At 37.5% G+C, this 23,387-nt stretch overlaps 1 protein-coding gene across 1 annotated transcript in view; it reads right to left on the minus strand.

The window, feature by feature from the left end:
- Window positions 1–271: 271 nt before the first annotated feature.
- Window positions 272–23,387, minus strand: part of LOC121429891 (myosin-VIIa-like) — a 67,832-nt gene continuing 44,716 nt past the window's right edge. The window contains 19 exon segments of the mRNA XM_041627150.1: window positions 272–2,890; window positions 3,399–3,518; window positions 3,967–4,050; window positions 8,310–8,426; window positions 8,775–9,064; window positions 9,470–9,556; window positions 10,002–10,116; window positions 10,882–11,096; window positions 11,099–11,139; window positions 15,826–15,982; window positions 16,544–16,692; window positions 17,164–17,288; window positions 17,816–18,003; window positions 19,498–19,667; window positions 20,173–20,417; window positions 21,123–21,293; window positions 21,647–21,874; window positions 22,430–22,603; window positions 23,168–23,299. Of these exon segments, the coding sequence (XP_041483084.1) occupies window positions 2,813–2,890; window positions 3,399–3,518; window positions 3,967–4,050; window positions 8,310–8,426; window positions 8,775–9,064; window positions 9,470–9,556; window positions 10,002–10,116; window positions 10,882–11,096; window positions 11,099–11,139; window positions 15,826–15,982; window positions 16,544–16,692; window positions 17,164–17,288; window positions 17,816–18,003; window positions 19,498–19,667; window positions 20,173–20,417; window positions 21,123–21,293; window positions 21,647–21,874; window positions 22,430–22,603; window positions 23,168–23,299 (2,886 nt within the window). The 3' untranslated portion in view covers window positions 272–2,812.

Here is a 23,387-nt window from a genome sequence, read left to right on the forward strand (position 1 = left end):
AAAATTAATACCAAACATATCCCTGCCCTGAACTCTTCTTTTATAACTTATCAATTTTTAAAATAACAGATACCATAGACCTATCTTTGCCCAGATATATTGAATGCTTCCCCAGGCAACATGTTTATGAATACAAGGTATCATGAAACAAAACAAAGTTAGGTTTAAAGAAAATTAAAGTGTTAACTAAACTGAATGGAGATTGATCCAGTTAGTTACTAACAATGATAATTTCTTAAATTTATTAGCCGCAGTGTTTAATATTCAAGAAATAAACTAGAAATCATGAAAGTAATTTCGAAGAGGTTGCTTTACATCCCAAAACATGCAACATTTTCTTTGATTGCTGCATTACTTGATCCATCACTTCAATACTTCGCCTCTCTATAAGGGCATTACAAAGTCTTTTGTCACCTTTGACCTGCTATGACTATGCTCTCCGTTTCTAAAAATAGGTTTTCACAGAGCATATTCAGCAGGGGTTGCGAGGACGTCACCATCCCACGTCACCAAGGCTTTCTCACACGTATGGGAAAACAAAAGATGTTTGAAGTAGAAAACTTTTGCACAGTAATATGCTAAGATAGAAATTGGATAATAAATTTTCAAATTGTTTTAGGGTGTAAAAAGAGTGCAGAAATCACAGAGGATTTGATCCTTAACCATGTAATATAGTACATCATCTCATAAAAGCCAGAGCAATAATCTAACATCTTTTATTTCCAAACCCAGAAGCTGAGTTCAGTAAAGTACACTTTGCTGTAATTTGAAGATTCTATAAAACCTTAACTGAAACAATTTCTGAACATAAAAGAATAATCTTGCGAATCAAATTATATCCCTATATTGTTTTACGCCTGAATAGTTTTATGTCCATACTGAATATGACATTCTTAATCATTTAATGACATCTAATAAGTTATACAAATTGATTTTCACAATTTTGACACATATACAGCTGGAAGATATTCTATTGTAAAATCAAGGCAGCAATATGATGATGAAAGACAGATGAGTTAGCAATTCAAGGTTACAGATTCTAAAATCAATGTAGTACTATTACTCTGAATACAGTCGTGAATATTAATTTCTAATCTTGCAAATATTACTGCAAATTTAGATATACTAGTTCTGTTGGAAGGCATTTGTAATATGTGAATGATGATACACGGCATTATTCATTGACGTTTCCAGCATCAAATCTGACAAAGAAATGTATGGGTCCATGTTCAAGCATAATAGAGTCACTATTGTCCCCGGACAACTTGGCCCATGAAATGCTTTGTAGAGTCTAGGGGGGATGTTTCATGAAAGTTGTAAGCACTGACTAAATTGTCAGTGCTGACAATTTCAGTGAAATCCTTGGCTTTAATTGGCTGTGAGGCACTTGCCTCTGACTGTTACCATGGTAACTATCAGAGAAAGCCAACTTGTGAGTGCTGACAACTTTAGTGAAACACCTCCCTGATGCTGGATACGTACCTATTATTCATATCATATTTACAGAACAATGAGTAAATACCTGTTTGTCAAAGGCTTCAGAATTGTATAAATTGTTGAAAATCTGTTACTGATCAGGAAATTCTCCTTGCAACTGCAGTACTTTGTGTGATGCTTATAATTCATTAAAAACATTATACATTAAGCACTATTGAAACAATAGACTCCTGGAATTGGTAGTCAGTAGTCTCCTTACCAAGACTATAGCAATATGATCATTGTAGGTGTATGAGCATATAAAATATATAGTCTATATTCAAGATGAATTAGGAGAGATTTCACCACTTTATCATTCCCGCACAGTAGTTCACTCATGGTGTTAATGGTTACTCTGCATGCAACAAGTTACTGTTGAGGGTCTAGCTTTCAAAGCATACTACTGACTTTATAGCAATAACATGTTTTCACAAAAAGACAAGGACCGATGCTTTACAGTGTCTAGTTATAGTACTTTCTTATTATTGATATAATCTTTATGTGAATATTTTACATCGATACAAGTGAATCCATGATCAAATTTGTGCAAAAATATGTAACAATATATTTTTTTCTTTTACAAAAGTGCAAATTAATAGAAATGTCAACTTTCAGAAATTTCACAACATTGAATCATCTTGGGGGCATACACTTTTACTATAGAATAGAAATCACTTACAGTAAATAATGAATAATCCCTTCAAAATACAATTAATCTGTCAACAAATATTTCATTTCTTTTGGAATGAAAAGTACAAGTAAAACAGATCTATCTGAACAATTCAAGACTGTATGTACTTTCTACAATAACCACTATGATAATTACTATGAAGTCAATGATAAATTACATTTTCATGATAAGCCACATTTTTCAGCTGGATTGAAATATGCCATATTTCAGGCAAACATTTTGTTTAAATGGATACAGAAATCTCAAAATTTCACGGTTAAATATCAATCAAACCGTGATCAAGCTAAAGTTGTGAGTCCCTTTTTCTACCTAGACCACAATGTCATGTACAGTTTGCAAAATAATTTGTTAGACCACTCTCCTCCCACCCTCCCGTATGATATGCTCTAATAATCATTTCCCAAGCTGGACATCGAATCAGTGTGTGATTACTCACATCACATTTTCCACCATGCTGAAATGGATATACATTAGTAGACCTACGTGAATAATGATCTCGAACTTGCCTTGATAAATTTCAGCCCTATTCTGTTGTTTACCTCACAATTACCCAGCATGCAACTGTGAAAATGTGTGGAACGGAGTGACTACATTATGATTAATCATCAAGCAGAATTGACCACTTGTCCATCTCTGACCACCCGCTCACCTCACGTGTTGTTTATTCATGTTGGTCAGCATCTGACTGATGTAAGAGGTCAAAAGGTCATCCATCTTGTAGCCCTGCAATGTCATAACAGAAAAAATCTCCCTTAAAAATCTCAATCTTACATATGGCTGTAGAAAACAATACACTTGTAACTCTTTGCACACTGAATTAATTCTGGGTGAATAATAATGACAATTGTTCTTATATTTTCTATGAATCTAGATTTACATATTGCACCACTGGTACTGATAAATATTGTATAGACATTACCAAAGGTTTGTAGCTTTTTCATTAGCTTCTCTGGTATAAAATCAAAGGAAAAAATACGCATCACGATTGTTGAATTTAATTGTATGAATGTACATAATTGCAACAATAGCATTTCATGGAGTAATCAAACTTAGATACTTTTCCCTTTTCTCTTCTTTTATCCCCTCTCTCTTTTTTTTTGGGGGGGGCCTGCTCCTTCCTCTACCCCTCCCTCCGGCAATACACCTGGCATCTGTGAGAGGCTGTATTCGAACAGCACTGTCCCAATACTGTAGCCCTGTGGGACCCCTCAGAAAAATCTCCTGAACTCACCAGTGATGTTTCACAGAGAAGCTTGGTACCACCGACCAGATTGCCGATAGTCATGTGGAAGTAGGTGTTCCCAGAGCTCCAGTTGGAGATCTTGGTGAATGGGTAAGTTGCCAATGGCTCCTGCAGGACAAAGCAATAATGATTGATTTTACATAATCACTTTTTGTTCAACATCATTTATCACTTATTTCTATCAATTATCATTTATTTCTATCAATAATCATTGTCAGTATCAAAACGGGCCTGATAATTACATGTACATGTATCATCACTAATTACCATCGTTATCATTAATATAAAAAAGATAAGATATACAAAATATGAATATGAGAGGAAAGGTTCGGGATAAATTAGCACATGGATCAGGCTTAACAAAAGAAACATTTCTGTCCTGTTCCAAGGGTGCTACTCTTTGCAAGGGTGGTGACAAGAACTACACAAGAGACAAAGACAAAACCAACAAAATCTTCACTACTTTTTTGTCACTCAAAAATTGACCTTCAATCATTACAAAGGGTGGCATTTCTGAGTATTTAGATGATATCTTACAAAAGAAATTATTTCTTACCTTGTTCCTGGGATCAATAAGATTAACTCCATGTTTGTTAATAGCAATCAGCAGAATGTCAGGTAGATGATTAGCTGATGTTTGCTGGAAGATGAAATATAAAACAAATAATGTCATATTTTAACCAGGGTAGCCACTTCAGTTGTGAAAACTGTTCTAACGAGCCCTGCTTAACATGATAATATTGTTATTATTAAGAATCATGATATGAATATCATTAGCAATCTATGTAGATCTGAAGATGATAGGTACAGAGGTCACCGTAATATACTACATAAATAAAAAAGAATCACCCAGGATTAGTATAAAGCAAAATAAAAAAGCCCAGCATTAAAAGAGAAAGTGAGGCATGGGACACTGGTATGCAGATGGCGGAGGGCCATGGACCCCCAGAATTTTCAGGACCCCCCCAAAAAAAGGAACAAGTGGAATGCCTCTGGCCGTCTCACCTGCACCACGCAGTTCAATATAGCAGCAGTGCTGACTTTGAATACTACTCTAACTCGCACAAGATGTTCAGTGATACATGGTTACTCTTATGTCCACTTTTTATGAACTAGACCAATAAACTTACAGAGATATGATGGTTATTCAACAAAAACCCCAACATGGCCAAAGTTCATTGACCTTACATGACCTGTGACCTTGATCATGTGACCTGAAACTCGCACAGGATGTTCAGTGATACTTGATTACTCTTATGTACAAGTTTCATGAATCAGATCCATAAACTTTCAAAGTTATGATGGTAATTCAACAAATACACCCAGTTCAGCCAAAGTTCATTGACCTTTGACCTTGGTCATGTGACCTGAAACGCGCACAGGATGTTCAAAGATACTTGATTACTATAATATCCAAGTTTAATGAACTAGACCAATAAACTTTCAAAGTTATGATGGTAATTCAACAGATACCCCCAATTCGGCCAAAGTTCATTGACCCTAAATGACCTTTGACCTTAATCATGAGACCTGAAACTTGCACAGAATGTTCAGTGATGCTTGATTACTATTATGTCCAAGTTTCATGAATCAGATCCATAAACTTTCAAAGTTATGATGGGAATTCAACAGATATCCGCAATTCGGCCAAAGTTCATTGACCCTAAATGACCTTTGACCTTGGTCATGTGACGTGAAACTCATGCAGGATGTTCAGCGATACTTGATTAACCTTATGTCCAAGTTTCATGAACTAGGTCCATATATTTTCTAAGTTATGATGACATTTCAAAAACTTAACCTCAGGTTAAGATTTCGATGTTGATCCCTCCAACATGGTCTAAGTTCATTGACCCTAAATGACCTTTGACCTTGGTCATGTGACATGAAACTGTAATAGGATGTTCAGTAATACTTGATTAACCTTATGGCCAAGTTTTATTAACTAGGTCCATATACTTTCTAAGTTATGACGTCATTTCAAAAACTTAACCTCAGGTTAAGATTTGATGTTGACGCCGCCGCCGCCGTCGGAAAAGCGGCGCCTATAGTCTCACTCTGCTTCGCAGGTGAGACAAAAATGGAAAGAAAATATAAAGGATGAAATAATATATTCTCTTTGTAATACAATGTCAAAATCTATTTCAAAATTAGATTTTTGTATTAAAAAAGGTCAACAATTTTTGCTCTCAGCTTTTTTAGAAGTTTGGCCCAATATGCCATTATGGCCCTTCAATTTTTTGTTTAATTATGCCTCTGGCTTGGGAAAGGTGAAACTTACAATATCATGAGCTTTAAAAAAATTCCAGTGTAATATAGGTAGAATGAATATAGCAAAAATTTCAAAAGCAATAGATTCCATTCCAAATATCACAACACTCAACTGTGTATAATTGGTTGGTTTATTGTAGAAAGCCAACATGCATTATGGTAGGCTAGGTATATGAGCATGAAATAGTTATATGAAACAAACCAAAGACTCCTGACATTGTAAAGAAAACGAGGCAAGCATTTTATGGATGCTGAATTTTTCGAATTATTTCCAATCACAACACCACACAAATAAAGCAAAGGTATTCATTTCCCTGTTAATTTATCAAATTCTGAGCCATCAAATACAACAAATGATATACATGTACAGGTGAATACAGTTGAAAAGTAGAGTTCAGAATTTGATTTCTGATGTAACGTAGGCGCTACAAATCAAATACTTCCTTTGATACAGCACATTCAATCATGCATTTAACAATCTCTGACGATAACCAGTAATACCAATACAAGCTTTTTATCATCACATCATTCAATGTCATGCTTTGCAAACATAAGGAATGTGTTTATTTGCCAGTCTGGGAGGTTTTTCTCGTCAAATTCATTCAAGCATAAAACAAATAAAGCCATTTGTAAAAATTGTACATGTCGTCTATCGAGAAAAGATAAGAGGAAAGCAGAATATGGCTCACCTTCAATGCCATAATTCATCGCCATGCACACAATTTGTTTTTTTTTTCAAATTCAGTGATTTCAACACAACATAAATATTTGTGCAGCTTTGACATAATTAATTCATATCTCGTTATAGACCTCATTCTCATCTACTTCTTAAAACTGGTTTCCCTCAAACCAGTCTAGGACATCAGTTTAGAAGATCCTCATCCTCATCACCATTTCCTGACAGAACCACTTCATGTAAAGTGGTTCTGTTGCCATCCAAACGCTCTCATTGGAGTTATTTTGCACGAAATTTGAAACCGCAGCGTTGGCATTTTACAAGCAGTGGGTACTGAGTAGCACGTGCACGCATTCTCATACTTCCGTGCAAAGATTGCTAATTCCCTCCTGGTGAACGGTTGCATCCTTATCTATGCTTAAACCAGTTTAAAAAGGCAAAGCAGACGTGAAAACAAAATCTCAAGGTGGTGTTCCAAACTGGTTTGGAAGAACACTCCAAACCGCTTCCAAAATCACTTTGAGCGCCCCTACTACATGTTAAACTGATTTCCACTAATCTGGTTTTAGGACGTAGATGAGAACGAGGTCACAGAGAGAGTACAGCATCAGGCGAGATATAGAGAGAAACCATGCACATGCAGAATAGAGAATAGACTCACCGTCACCTCAGTATTGTTAGATTGAGGAGACTGAATGGGATACATGCTTGACTCTAACATACAAGACTGAGGAAAACAAATAGAGATTCTACACTGTATTCCCACATATTGAAAGATTCTACACTGTAGTCCCACATATTGAAAGAGAGATGCAAGAATGAAGGAATGGAATAAACTGAAGTATTATGTGGGACATGTTTAATAGAGAGAATGAAATGGTGAAAATACAAAATCCTAAAGAGTATAGGACATAGATGATTGAGAAATGCAAAAGAGTTTTTATCTGGGGACTGTTTCATAAAGCAGTTCATAATGCATGACTTTACAAACAACTAATGATCCTTTCTCGTTCTCAATGAGCTCTCCCAATTTTCCTCATTTTAAAATGATGGAGGGCATTTTCTATTACCCGAGTAAAACTTTGACAAACATGGAACTGTCCATTTAGATGCTGATTAGAAGTGAGGATTTTGCTCAAAGAAAAAGACTGAATTTCACCTGCAGCTTAAGGGAATCAAAATGATAAAGATTCTAATTCAGCAACACTGAAAGGACTAGGCCTACCAACCCAGGTTACCAGTTGTGCGTAAAGTTGTATGTAATTTATGAACAGCTTTATGAGAATGAAACACCACGATAACAAGAGGTAAAAGAAGATAAAACTGAAAACTATTGTTAACAATATTTATAAGACTTTGTTTAATATCGGGCCTAAAGATATAGTGAATTATTCATTTTGATTGCTACAATTGCAGATACTTTTGTCCCAGTACCATCGTATCTTTATCACCATCACCATCATCAGCACCACATGGTCTTCATCCTCGTCATTCTCCTTTCATTACTACCACCACCTTCTCTTACTTATTCTTCCTCCTTTTCTTCCTTCCCCTCCTCCTCTTCCTCCCCTTTCATCCCCCTCATTGGCATAACCATCATCCTTACTGTCATGACACCATTATTTCTAAGTAATTGCAGTAAATGCTTTCGCCATTCATATTCTCTGTTTTTTACTGGCATATTCAAAAGATGTCTTTATCATTCATACTTCCTTGATGTAAATTTGTCATTCTAATGTGATTTTGAAACATATATATCAAGCCCTTAATCAATACAATATATTGTCATTAGTATCACAAGGACGACCACTGCCACCCCACCACCATAAACACCACCACCACCACCATAAAAACCACCACAACCATCAGTCCCACCATTGCCACCACCACCAACACCATCACTCCCACCACCACCACATTTTTACCATCCCTCTCATCACTGCGATCCTTACCCTGACTTCAAAGAAAGCCGATCCAAAGGTCTGCCACCTGTAGATGATCTTCAAGAAGGCTATCTTGGCATCGTCCTGTGACTTCCCAGCATGCTTGTTGTACGCTCCAACGATGGACTGCAACAGGTTATAAAATCAAATTGAAAAATGAAAATAAAAATCCATATTTCATTGTTCGAAATGAAATCTGACATTGAAATACTCCAAAATACTCTTTTTGCCTAATTAATCCCTAGGCCGGCAGCCACTGTGCAGAATCAGATCGACATAACTCTATTGCTTGAATTGTTAAATGCCAAATAATGTAGCAGCAACCCCCCATCTTTTAGTGTCTTTTGGTCTGATATGGCTAGGGCTTGAACTCCCGACCTCCTGGTTCTGAGATGGACACTGAACCAACTGAGTAAACACACCAGTATTTAAAGTAGATATGAACCGGTATTCTCGTTTTTTTTTCACACTCACCCTTTTCCATTCCTCGGGAGACTGCACCCTCTGCAGGTCGGCAGGAACCAACTCCTTCAGCAGCCGCGGGATGCTCTGAAACTCTGTCTTGTCATTGTCGAAGCGGACCCGGTACTGGAGAGCCGCTAGTTGCGCCGCCTCCTCCTTGCTACACTTGTGGTAGCCACGCAGCAACTTGGGCAATTCCTGGTGGTAGTGGAAGATGATGTCAGCGTTGCGGTCCTTGCCCGGGACGGTGTTCGTCCAGAGTTTCTTCATGAAGAATACTTGGTAGGTCAAGGGCACACCACCTTAGTTGATAATTCATGAAAGAGAGATTATTAAATCACTTAGAATAATTTACACAACTAAATGATAAGAATAAATGAATATAAAACAACTTTATGATTTCTTTGGATATTCAGTTGAAATTGAAAGACACTAATAAAAGGCTTATTGTTTAAAGATTAAAACATTATTACTTTATCTTCATCATCATCATCACGGTACTCCTCCTTCTCCTCTTTATCAACACCCCCACCATCACCTTCTTCAGCATCACCATCACATCACCAACAATATCATTATCATCAATATGATCACCATCATCATCATCCGCGAAATCACCATCATCAGAATCACTACCACCAAAACCACCATCATTTTCCTTATCATAACCAACACAACCATTACTCCCATCATCATAATCATCTTACCATCTCTATTTGGCCGAGCTTTACGGATCCAGTCCGTCAGATGACGAACGAAATCAAAGAAGAAATCTCCCTCTGGTACACTGATTACTGCAAAATACATTAAAAGACATTAATTACAAGGAATTCAAGAATTTATAACTAAATAGAGCTGAAGTAATATTTCTTTCACATGTGGATTAGCAACTAGATAGACAATGTTTTATGAGTGCAGTCAATAAAAAAATCTTCAGACTTTGAACCGATAGGTCTGAGGTTCACATCCCACCACAGCTCTTCCCTTGGCAACGTTTATATCCACATCTGTCACTCTCCATCCAGGTGGAGTAAATGGGTATCTTGAAGAAAAAAATTCCTTGAATACTGGAATGCTGGATCAGGGTAGTGTTGTGCGAATGCTGGGGTAATAGTATGCAATTCTTAAAAACAAATGTATTAAGCACTGTAAAAATGTTTCATATCATTAATGCATGAATAAGGGTTATCATCATGCCAAAGTCGCTAAGCATTCCATCTTTTGATAGTCTGTGCTTACCCTTATCAACAATCTTGACAAAGAGACTGAATCCTTCTGGTGAGACAAGTCGTAATCTCTGACTGATGCTACGGCAGAAATCCTTAGCCCTGGTTCCAGAGTCCACCTCAAAGGCCTAGACAAATGATAATAAATATGCCCGGATAAAGACAGGGTTGTAACATAAACAAGAATCTACTACATATGGTCTAATAGAAATTAAACTCATAAATGTCCAAATAGCTACTCCATTCTTTATCATAATCATCATAATCATTATCATATTTATCATTATCTCCATCCTCATCATCACTAAACTTTTACTATTATTATTATAATCATCCTCACCATCCTCACCACCAACACCACCATTATCATCACCATCCTCATCATCTTCACCGTCATTTTAGTAGTTATCATCATCATCACTGTCAACATTATCACCACCACCTTAACCACAACTATCATCATCACCACCATTATCAACATCATCATTATCATCATCACCATCATCACCACCATCATCATCATAATCATCATTGATCATCATCAGCACTACCACCACTACCATCATCACCACCATCATCATAAATCATCACCAAAATCATAATAATCATCACCATCAACACCACCATCATCATCACCATCAACACCACCTCCATCATCATCATCATCACCACAATTATCATCATCATCATCATCACCATTATCATCATCATCATCATCATCACCATCATCATCATCATCATCACCACCACCACCACCACCACTACCATCACCATCATCACCACCATCACCATCATCACCACCACCACCACCATCATCACCACCACCACCACCACCACCATCATCATCATCACCACCACCCCCACCCCCATCATCATAAATATTCCAAACTAACCTCATCAGTATCATCTGGGAAGTAGACCTTGTGGAAGATCTGGGTGGTCTTGTGCTGGATGGCCTCTACCTCCACCAGGTGAGGAGGGTACTTGCGCTGGCCGAACCTCATCGTCTTCTGCAGCCGGTTGAGGCAGTTGAGGGCCAGCTGGTGGCGGGTCGAACGTAGGAACTTGGTGACCTCCGGTAGCAGGGTTTGACTGCAGGCGAAGATTCGGTGAGTAGCCACATCAGCTCCCAGCCACGTTCCTCGCTCAGTCTGGAAGAGAGCAGCGACAAATTTATTATTCTCAACTCACACAGTTACATGATTTCCTTAGGTCTATACTTATCCCATTTAGGGGTGGATCTTTCCAAAAGAGGGGGGGGGGGGCAAATTTTTCGGATGAAAATTTTGACAAGCCTCCCCCCCAAAAAAAAGTTTTCAAGCACAAAGGATATTTCGTACCCGAAACAATTTCACAAACCCCACCCAAAAAAAGAAAAAAAAAGGTGTTCAATTTCCAAAGAGGGGGCACACCTCTGATGGCATTTTTACATTACAAATTTTTAGTTTTGCTTCTCAAAAGGGGGACACGTGCCCCCCCCCTGGATCCGCGCCTGATCCCATTTTACTGTTATTACACTTGACAACAATACAGGTTTCCAAATAACATAAAAAATATTCATGTATAAATCAAAATGGATGACGATTGCAAATCAATCTCATTTTACTCTTAAACCTAGCAACAGTTAAGATTTTCAAATAACGAGAAAGAATAAATCAAAATAGATGATTGCAAATTAGTCCCATTTTATTGTGAAATTTGGCAACAATTAAATGTTCTATATCAAATGACATAAAAAAGAATATTCATGCATAAATCAAAATGGATGGTGATGCAAATTATTTTAATTACAGCTATATATTGAAACCTTGAATCTTGAACCCTGATTTGCATTCCAAAACCAAAAGAGGTCAGTGTTCTAAATGGTAATTTGTTATATTTTTGCATCGCCAATTAACAGAGATCATACAATGATCAGCTTAATAAGGTGAACAGTTTGCTTTGCAATTATGAAGTGCTGCACATCATCTTGCATCTTTGGGACACTCAAACAAAATATAACACTTCAAGATTGGGTGATCAAAAACAAAACATGACTTCTGATATCAAATATTCATATATCTTGAATAAAATCTTTACTTTTACATGAAACATGATATAAACAACATGACAATTCTATCAAATTGATAATTGATATACATGGTACTTATGAATTAATTTATGTCCTGGACTTTGACAGCAGACACGCCATTACAAAGACAAAATGTGCATTCACTTTTAAGAGCATTGAGTCTATGCACCTCTTGTAAGTAAACATTTGAAGGTAGTGTGACGACTATAGAACAACAAACATCTCTTCAACATGTTCCTTTGAATGCAAGACATCAGACAGCACAAGAGAAATGTGGGACATTGGGGAGGGGGGGGGGGGCTTCAGAATTTCCACAAATATATATGGACCAAAGCTTGTCCATGAATTATAAGTTTATAGATGCTTGTTGAAGTTTGTTAAGATATAATATGTTTACTGTGTGGTGAGCATTCCATCAACAATAATAATTCAACAACCACATTCACAACATCATACCCTTTACATTTTCCGCACACACTGCATGGTGTATTTAAAGAAAGTGTGTGTGTGTGTGTGAAGGGACAAGATCTGTGCTAAATGTACTCATAAAAACCAACGATAAATGTAGCTACAATATATCAATATCGATAAATGGAGTCCTGTTGCAAATACAGCTACTATTTCAGCAACTTTGCTATCCAATGGCAGCTACTGCCATGCAATCCTTGATTTTGTTTGGCTGTTAGTTTATATGCATAACTACCATTAACATTTGGTATAGTTCCCATAACAGCATCACTGAAATATAATAGGGTATAGATGAAAACAATGGCACAAAATCTTTCTTTAAATATGGCAAAGAGGCTATTCAAACAATTTGTCTCACAAAATGTATTTTGCAATGTCTCATGTACAACAAACTGCTACAATAACAATAATTTGTTTTAAAACATGATGTCATAAAAGTCTGTATAGCAAGCTCCGACTGCAACATTGTAATGGATACCAATATATATCCTATTCTCGTATGCTCTATAACCAAAATTGATATCAAACTTCCCCCTCTAAAACAATGCTAAGAGCCAATATTTGTCACCCTTGACTTTACTCTCGACAGATCTAGGTTTTGAACCACCCTGTACAGGACACTAACATCAATGTTCATTTCTCCACAAATATACAAATACAGAAACTAAATCTCTGGATTATGAACAGTATCAAGGTATGAAATATCTTAATAGCCTCATCTAGATCTATAATTATTATCCACGCTTTGGCTTGAACTGCCTTCCAAGTGCATTCAAGAACTTAATCCTGCCAGGTACCCATTCACCTCACCTGGATTGAGTGCAGCACAATGTGGATAAATTTCTCACTGAAGGAAAACGCACCATGGCTGAGATTAGAACCCATGTCCCTCCGACTGAAGGGTGAGAGTTGTAACCACTAGACCATGATACCCCCTACATGAATATTGAATACTTTGACAATTATGCACTCACCCATCACTTCATGAAAAATGGGAAGATAAGGTGTAAACTTCAGGACTTCAAGCTTGTGATAATTGCTTTGAAATATAACCTGTGCCAAACTTTTCCTGACACAGCATCACAAAAATCTCCCCTATCACATCCATATGCCTTGCTTTAACACTTCATATGCAACATTGTGTAATTTCAAAGAAAGGATCATATAAAACGAGGGGTTTATCTGTGTAGATCTCACCTCGTATACCTTCGAGGGTCCTTCAAATCCAACCTTTTAGAGTTTCTTTTGCAAGAAAAATGTCACAAAATCCATTTCAGGTTCTTACAATCATATATATTTTGCTGTTCAGGTCGATCATCAAATTGTCATACTAAAGATTATTAAGTCATAATTCTTCCTATTTCATATCATGTTTCACATCATCATAATAATGAAAAGTTATACTTGTGAAAGATTTCTTCCATACCTAAGTACACTTACAAAACTTTTACAACACAAGTAAAATAATTAATGATTTGAAATATATTGTTTAAAACATTCAAAATTATTATAACCCAAAAACTAAAGAAATATTTAATAATATCTCCAAAATATTTCAATAAATTTCAAATAAAAGCTGACATTATGATCCCAGCCTCAATAGGTTACAGAACAAGAAAGTGAGATAGACTTTCTATAATTCAAGGTAAATATTTGTAAGGAACATGCTTCCCTAAATGTTTTTTTTTTCATCTTGTTCTTTCCCCAACCGAGACAATATCATTATCTTGATTTAAAATAAATAATACCTTTTTGGTGAAATGTATAATGAAGATTCTATCATTGAAATTCTAATTCACATTCCATGATTTTAAGGTCATATTATACATCTATTTACTCAATCAGCAATTCAACCCCCCCAAAAAAAAAAACTCACAAAGAAAATACCCAAACTGATCAAGAATTAACACTCGATACACAACAGAAAAACAGCCCTTCAACTTCAACCAACTCACCCCAACATATAATGAAGCCGTCTGAAAAAGATGAACGACAAAGTGATAATAAATTGGATTGTAGATGTACAATGCCGGACTACAAATAAGCAAGTTTTTTGCCACCTCCTCTCATTCTCTCTCCATATCCTGGTTCTCCATCAGGCTACCCCAACAATCTTCTTCCTTATTTTTTGCCAGCATTGTAAACTCCCTTTCATCTCTTTATTGCATAAAATGTTGGATAAAATCGCTTAATTTTTACCATTTCACAATCTCTTCTCCGCTTTTTCTTCTACATTAATAATAATAGTGTATATTTGTAGAGTGCGCACACCATCAGTAGACGCTCATGGCGCTAGCCGAGCAACAGTTCTCTTTTACAATGGAAAAATGAGATTTTATAGAAATTTATATAACTACTACACAGGAACCATGAACAAGTACAATGTAAGAATAATAATTTCACATATGCTTCATTCACCCCAACCCATCCATCAGCCCATCATCATGCCGAACCCAATGCCCTCTAACTGCCCCATCCACTAACAATTAAAGGGGTAAACCCAGTCAGTATATAACTCACAGGAGCATTGTCACTATTTAACAGTAATGTATACAATATTGTTTAGATTATTAGAGAATGGCTTGAGTTTACTCAAATAAGATCATGGTCCAATGAATCCATGTGATAGGTGTTAAAGATCACTAAATTTGTGGCTGCAGTGGGATATGAAACAGTGCCATCAAAATGACTGGTAGCAGCAGTGGGATATGTACCAATGCCATCAAAATGACTGGTGGCAGCAGTTGGATATTAACCAATGCCATCAAAATGACTGGTGGCAGCAGTGGGATATGAACCAATGCCATCAAAATGACTGGTGGCAGCAGTGGGATATGAAGCAATGCCATCAAAATGACTGGTGGCAGCAGTAGGATATGAACTAATGCCATCAAACTGACTGATGGCAGCAGTGGAATATGAAGCAATGCCATTAAAATGACTGGTGGCAGCAGTGGAATATGAACCAATGCCATCAAAATGACTGGTAGCAGCAATAGGAAAAGAATCAATGCTATCAAAAATGACTGGTGGCAGCAGTGGGACATGAACCACTGCCATCAAAATGACTGGTGGCAGCGGTGGGATATGAACCACTGCCATCAAAATGACAAGTGGCAGCAGCAGGATATGTATCCACAAGAATCCAAGGTATAGGTTTTACTTACACCTGTCAATGAAGAAAGAAACTATTGTGCTACGTCCTGACAGAGCCATAATATATATTATATTCTGACAAATAATTCCTGAAAGCTCTCTCATATAATCCTCAATATATGGTCACACTTAAAGAACTTACCTATTCTTGGTATCTGTGAGTTGTTTGATGACTTGACAATAAACCTCATCCTTCAGAGGCTCGGCCTTCAATGCTGGCTCAAAGATTCTGTCCGTTAGATCATTGCCATGTCGGGTGACCCTCTTGCCTGGAAAATCTCCCATATACCTCAAAATAGGTGCACAGAAGTCAAGGAAATATGCTTCTACAGAAGATGCTTATTAAGATAGCTAAATGCGGAGAGTATTTATGTTTCAGTGCTAATTGCTGTAAGTTAAATAATGTTTTATTTCATGTACCAACAACTAGATATGAAATGTTAGGTTTTACTGTTTTAAACATAGAATTGTGAGACTTGAACTCTAGATAAAATCTCACAGACAGGAACAGGGAAGCATTTCATCAACATTTGTTATACAACAAGTTGTCAGATGTGACAACTTTCCTAGATTTTGATTGAGAGGCACTGTTATCAAGGAAACTGTTGAATAAAACAGGACTTGTTGAGTAAAACGCTGACAAGTCCTTTCATGAAATGCTCTCTAGGGATGCCAGTCAGTTGTATAATTGGGCCTGAAAAGAAGCTGGATCATGCCAAAGACCCATAAATACTGTACGATATAAAGCTTGAAAGGCTTGCAGTTGTGATAGCCTGAAATCACAAAAAAAGCCTGGAGACTAGCATCTCTGCAAGAGCTCTTTCTGCAGTTACTGAATAAAAATTATAGATAAAGGATATCTTCAAATATTCTGCAGGCCTCCATGGAGAGTTCAGAGTTCTGAAGAAGTTTCTTGAGGAGAGGTTGTCTCATGGGCTCCTTAGCATGATTCCAGATGGTCTCTTTGGTGCGTCTCATTGCTTTTCCTATGGTACGCTTGGGAGGCGGTCTGAAAAAGAAAGATCCAATGACAGGAATGGTTTACTTTCTTGTTTCCATATTTGCTACTCTTGTGGTATGTCTCCGAATCTCTCTCTCTTTATGTGCTTTTCTCTTAAAGTTTACGACTCAGTCCCCCATCGGAATATTCTTTATATTCCATCTCTTAAATCTTTCTTTTTTCTTTGTTTTTAATTTCAAAGTCACTAATTCTTGATTCATTGATTATATTTTTCATTGATAAATCCTGAATAACCAAATTGGTTCTGCATCTGAAACCTGTTTATTATCATTTTCCATCTTTGTTTCACTTTCAAGAAATGTTGTAGCTCTCTTCAAAATCTAAAATTCAATTTAATCAAAGTACTAAATTATGAGGCCACATTGCACTTTATGGTGACATCTAATATGTCTGGTTGGGACAACATCCTCATCATGAGAAATGGCCAGTCTGTAAATAGAAGAAACAATGGAAAGCTACCTGAAGTGATCAATGGAAAATTCTTCCAGCGTATGTTGTTTGTTTGGGATATCCTGATTCATGGCAATATCAGCTGGTCCAATCGTACGGTCCACCATCTCTGCAGGGTGCATTGTGAACAAAGCCTGCAATCATAAAAATCACAAAAGAGAGAGAAATTAAATAAATTCCCAAAATGAGGGAAAAGATCATATATCAACAAACGTGTTGATATTGCCTAAATTGCAAAACTAGACCTTTTTTAATGTAAATTTTGAACAATCATCATGATTTCATTGTCCTTATTCCAATCTTTACTACTACCAACATTACCACTTCCACCATGAACAACAATATCATTGACAACACTACCACTAGCACCATCGCCACTCGCCATTTTGTAGCTGTTCTGTGGCCATCTATCTCTTTTACAGCTGTTTTCTCGTTTTGTAGATCTTTTGAAAAGCAGCTAGAAACAGTGAACTTCGTCCATTTTGCACTAGCATTGTTCACTGTGATTACAACTTCAAGTTCCACCATTACAACCAATACCACCACTACTACAATGTACCATAATTAATACACACAACCATCTGATTACAAGGTGAGAGTCAGAAAAGCTACACTATGAGACTTCAATGCTTCAATTACAATTAATCTTCTGTTGACTTACCACGACCTCATTGGGTGGTTTTGTCTTGGTCGGGAGAACATAGACGCAGTCAGCCGGGAAGTCTCCTTTCTGTCCAGTGCTGTCGTTCTGGCCGTAGCACCAGCCTTGGTTCATCCCCTGGTCACCGTTCTCCTGCTCCAGGATGATCAGATCTCCACGCTTGAAGTTGAGGTATGATGACCCTTGACCTGTTCAGGATGACAGACACAGGATATTATTAAAAATGCTCAGAAAAGAACATAGTTTTACAAGCTAGCCATTTTTTTTTCGAAGGGGGGGGGGAGTCTATTACAGTGTAGCAAGGATACCATCCTTGACAATTCCTTGAATTGTCAAGAAAAGTCATGTGCAATTCCCCAAATAAATGCTTCTGATTGGTTGGAAATGAAGTGGCATTTGATTTGCGGGGTTTAGGTACAATGACCCTTGACCTGGGGGGGGGTTATTTCACAAATAGTTAAGTGTGGCTTAGAGTTGCACTTGAAATCCTTGCTGCGTGGCACAAAAAACATCATCGTATTGGTCAAATCATACTAAGGGGATCTTTCTCAATTACACATGATGTCGTGGAAGTAACCAACCTTTGTGTCTAGGTGCACTGCAAAAAAGTTTAAAAAACAAAAACAAATAGGAGTCTCTGATAGTGAGGAAACCCGAACCTGAAGGGCCCTTAAAGGGGAAGTTCGCCCTGAAGAAAACTTTGTTGTAAAAATAGCAGAAAAAATAGTAAACAATATTGGTGACGGTTTGAGGAAAATCCGTTAAAGAGTAAAAAAGTTATTAGAGTTTGAAGTTTTGGATTTGTGACATCATAAACAAGCAGCTGCCCCATGTTTTATGTCATATAAAATGCATGAATTTCAAACTTTGTATGGTTCCTGATGTTGTTTTCCATTCATGATCGGGTGTGAAATGATTTGTCTATTGATATACAAAAGGTACAATGAAAACCATTTTCAATTTTCTGAGAAAATGACATTTCATTGATTTTTACCATTCGCTATGTAGGAATGCTGCTCGCATATGACGTCACAAATAAAATAATTGAAATTCTAATAACTTTTTAATTATTTGATGAATTTTTCTCAAACCTTCGGCAATATTTTTTATCATTTTTTCTGCTATTTTTATAATAAACTTTTTGTCAGGGTGAACTTCCCCTATAACAAAAAGTAGAGCTGGTGTAAACTTGACTACACTGAATGGATATGCAACCGATCATTTCATATCAACCACACAATCAATAATTGCTTTGTGTTACAGGCCCCTATTAGCTCTGAACGAGGAAAGAAGTTTTTTACTTTGGGCCCATTCCACAAATCTGACCATCAATGCAATCAATCATAAAAAATTATTCCACAACCAAATTGCTACAATTTGTGCTATGGGGCCAGAATGACATGAACCGGACAGAGGTGCGGTTGACCCGATCAACCACAACTATGGAAAGCCAGCAACTCCAACTTCTAAAATGCATGACTGAGCGAATTGTTTTCTAAAGTATAAATGACAAATATTCATACATTCATCATTTTCTAGAAATTTCTGTGTGATTTCTCTTTGTTTACAAATGACTTCACACAAATTTTCAAAGTGAACATTTCAATGATGAATTTCCATATAGTTGAGGTTGATCGGATCATTCACAGCTCTTTGTAAGATGGGACCCAGGTATTACTCACTGTGCTTAGGACAGTCCTGGAGCGCTACCACATATCTAGATCTCTTCTTGAGTCCATCCAGGAAGTAGACGATGAGATCCCTGATGTCTTCGGCATTGGACGATGTGAAGGTGAACTCTTCCCCCTTGACGGTCAGCAGGGTGAAACTCTGACCATGAAGTTTACCCGTCCTACAGAGAAAAAAATAAACTGGATGATGAATTACTGCCCGAGTTTGACGAAAGGAACAACATCTACAAGGTGAGACTCTGACCTTACAGCTTACTCACCCTGGATGGAATAAAATTACTAGATGATGCAGGTAGAGTAAGGCATCATTGTGGCCCTGTGGATTAGTCACTGGGCTTTTTAAACAGAGGGCCATGGGTTCAAACCCCAGCAATAGTTAATTTCCTTCAGCATGAAAGTGATCCGCATTTATGCTTCACTTGATCCAAGTGAGGTAAATGGTTACCCGGTTGGATCAATTCCTTGAATCCACCGAGTGCTGCTGATCAAGTAGTACCTTGAGCAACAGCCAGGGTAATCATATTTGCGCATTGTATCCACTGGCAATAAAAACGCTCTACAAATCCAGCTATAATTCCAACACTTTCTAATTTGCTTTATTATCAATAATAATAAGGTGCTATCTATTTTATAAAACAAGGTCTAGAGAGGAGAGAAGATGGTTACCTGCTGCTTGAAACCTGGGTGATCTCTGGGAAGGAGAGCTCCAGGAGCACCTGCTCTAGGTCATCCACCACATACACTCCTGTCCAGTTCACAGCGATGATCACCTCGTTCTTCGGGAGGCTTGGACCGGAGAACTTGTATGCCTCGTAGAATCGCGAGAAGAGGAGCGGCCATCGGAGCTGGGCGTACCGGACGACGTCCTCCTTGACGCGGACGGGGTCCTCACGATCTTTGACATAGTAGCTCTGCAGAAGAAAAATATTTTGAAGATAATGTACATATACATGAAAATTACATGAACAACAGGAAGAGTAAGATTCAAACTCCATAGTAGGAATATGGAGTAAGTGTATCTATTCATGGAGGGGAATATTTGCAGTTGCGTGGCAAATGCCTAAAAAGAGGGAAACATTTCAAAGTATTCAAAGAACTATATCTGAAAACTAAGTGAAAATGAGGAAACACTTAAATTCCATAATATGTAGGTATATAGTGGAAGTTTGTCTGTTAATGGAGGGTAGGTAATTCATGGTAGTGTGGCAAATGCAATTGCAAAACAGAAAATATTTCAAAGCATTCAGAGAACCACATAAAAAAACTAGATGAAAATCTGGAAGAAAAATTCCAATTCCATAATATGTATACCTTGCCAGTCTTTCTGTTCGTGGAGGGGAATGCTGGCAGTAGTTTGGCAAATGCCAAAGTGAAGACAACTGCAAAAACTTACATGTTTCTCTCATGAAACTAATGGAGTAGAGAGCAACTGTGGTTGATCATACATATTCTATAGATATAACAATTCCTTAGAAGCCATCACTAACAAGTGTTCAGAGTTTTGTTTCCCTACAATACCCTCACATAAATAAGAGATCTATTCTAATAGCTTACAGGTGAAGGGGTAAGTTCAAAGAACTTCTTCCTAGATCACTTCCGAGTCAAAATTCACTTACGCTTGTGTGTTGTCTACTGATCATCTGTGCCCATCTCTCAGCCGTTCTTGCTCCTGTCATGGCGTTATCAGGAATGTAGGATGGGACGAGCTTTAGAAGACGATCATAGGACATATCACTCTTGTATTCCACATAGTATTGCTGAGCAGCAATGGCTGCTAAATCTTCATCCTGAAATTAAGAGAGCAAGCAGTGAGAATCTTTGACTGATGTAGATTGAAGCGATAGCGGAGAACAAAGAATTTCATAAAATGCGTGTTACGACAATCAGCATGAAGAAAAAAGTTACAGTTTGAAAGAATGAAAAAGAATTGCAAAGTACTTTATCAACAGTATTAGCATATCACTTTCAATACCAGAAACATTATATCACTACAATCACCATCATCATCACCAACATCATCACCATTATCATCATCATCATCACCATCATCAACATCATCATCATCATCATCATCACCATCATCACCATCATAATGTCCATCAGGATGTCCACCAATGCCTTCTATGCCCATTCACCATACCTTATCACATCGGTACTCTCCGAATTTGACACCTCTGACAATCTGTTGGTAGATCAAATTGGTTCCGACCGGGTCGGCCGTGGGGTCGTGCCACGGGGCAAAGATCTCCTTCCTGAAGAACAACCTCCAAGGAGCGTTCCTCTCCTGCGCTCCCTTCTCTTTGGCGTACTGTTCGCACTGTGAGATGGCATCCATGACATGGTCTCCTCCACTTCCTAAAGATGACACCTGAAAGTGGTATCGAAAGAATCATTTCATAAGGAACACTAGATGAATCCTAAAGACCACCAAAGGGAATTACAAATAGTTGTCTTATACCACTGACCCTTCTCATTTCAATATACAACATATCAGCCTATTTTCCTTTAGCAAGCAAGTGATTAACACTGAACTGAATGGGAACCTGATACAAATGAAGTGGAAGCTTGAGCTAAAGTCAAGGAAATAATAGTTGCATATCCTCTATCAAAAACACCTATAAATCTAGCTACATTTCAAAATATTTTGTCAAACAAATTCAACAGAGGCTTTATAAACAGCTGGGGCAATAGCCCTATTTCATCCAGGCATTTTCATATACATTTTTCTTAATGGGGAACAGACAGTGTAACCCCTCCATGTCTCTTGGTGCCTCGAATACGAAATGCCTGATTGACAAAAACTGCACCTAGACAGCTGCAAGCTTTTCTACCAAAAATAAATCCTTTTGAGCAATTTACTTCACAAATCATCCAGAATAGATGTATATGTATTTATAAATAGGGCAATATCAAAGCATAGTACCTTCTCAAAGAGGGCAATGTAGAGTGAGAACCCAAACTGGTCTTTGAGACCGATCTTCTGGGCTAGGAGCTGACACAGCTCCCTGGCAGTGGTAGCGGAGTCAGCAAGAAGGGTACGGGTCGTTCCATCCATGAACGTGATGGGCAGCATTAGAGGGTTCTTGGTCTTGGTAGCCTGGAGAAGAATATGATAGATGGTTGATTATTAGTGAGTGTACAGGCATTAATAGCACAATGGAGAGATAAAACGAGAACTAGTCTTGTAAAGGGTTGCAACTGAGTTACAGACAGTTGCAGAGCGTTGCAATAGAATTAAATGAAAATCAAATTGTACTTGACATAAAATTACTCTCTCATAACTTCGCCAATGAGACCAACCATAATCATAAATTTGATGTGAGACCATCACAACTTGTTGTAAGATAGGCCCCTGGATTCAATTTTTCAGTACGTCTCTGTGACAATTTGTTAAATTTGGTAGCTCTGCCTATATAACAGATGACATTTACACAGATTTCCAGAAAAGTTTGCAGAAAATCAGCTTTTGCTGGAAAATCTAACATGAACTTGGGTAGTTTGCAATGGTTTGACCAAAGACGCTTCTTATAGCAGCTAAAAATGGCAAAATATCAAATTACATTGAAGTATCTCACATGAACTCAAACGATTGCCAAAGATTTCTCTTTCACATATCGCATATGGACATTAGAACTTTACCAACATTATACTTCTACCATACCTGAAGTTCCAGCCAGCTTGGCGGTTGACTCCTGGTTCCATTAGCTAGTGTTCTCCTTAGTCTCTCTTCACAGTAAGCTGCATAGCCAGGCGGACCTTCGGTCAGGATGAAACACCTCAGATACTTCACAAACTATGAGGAAAGCAACAAAGCATAAGAACAGATAAGTATAAGAAAAGAAAAGCTTGGACAGGTTGACTGAATACAGATAAACTTATGC

The sequence above is a fragment of the Lytechinus variegatus genome, chromosome 16 (genome assembly GCF_018143015.1).
Source record: "Lytechinus variegatus isolate NC3 chromosome 16, Lvar_3.0, whole genome shotgun sequence".
NCBI lineage: Eukaryota > Metazoa > Echinodermata > Echinoidea > Temnopleuroida > Toxopneustidae > Lytechinus > Lytechinus variegatus.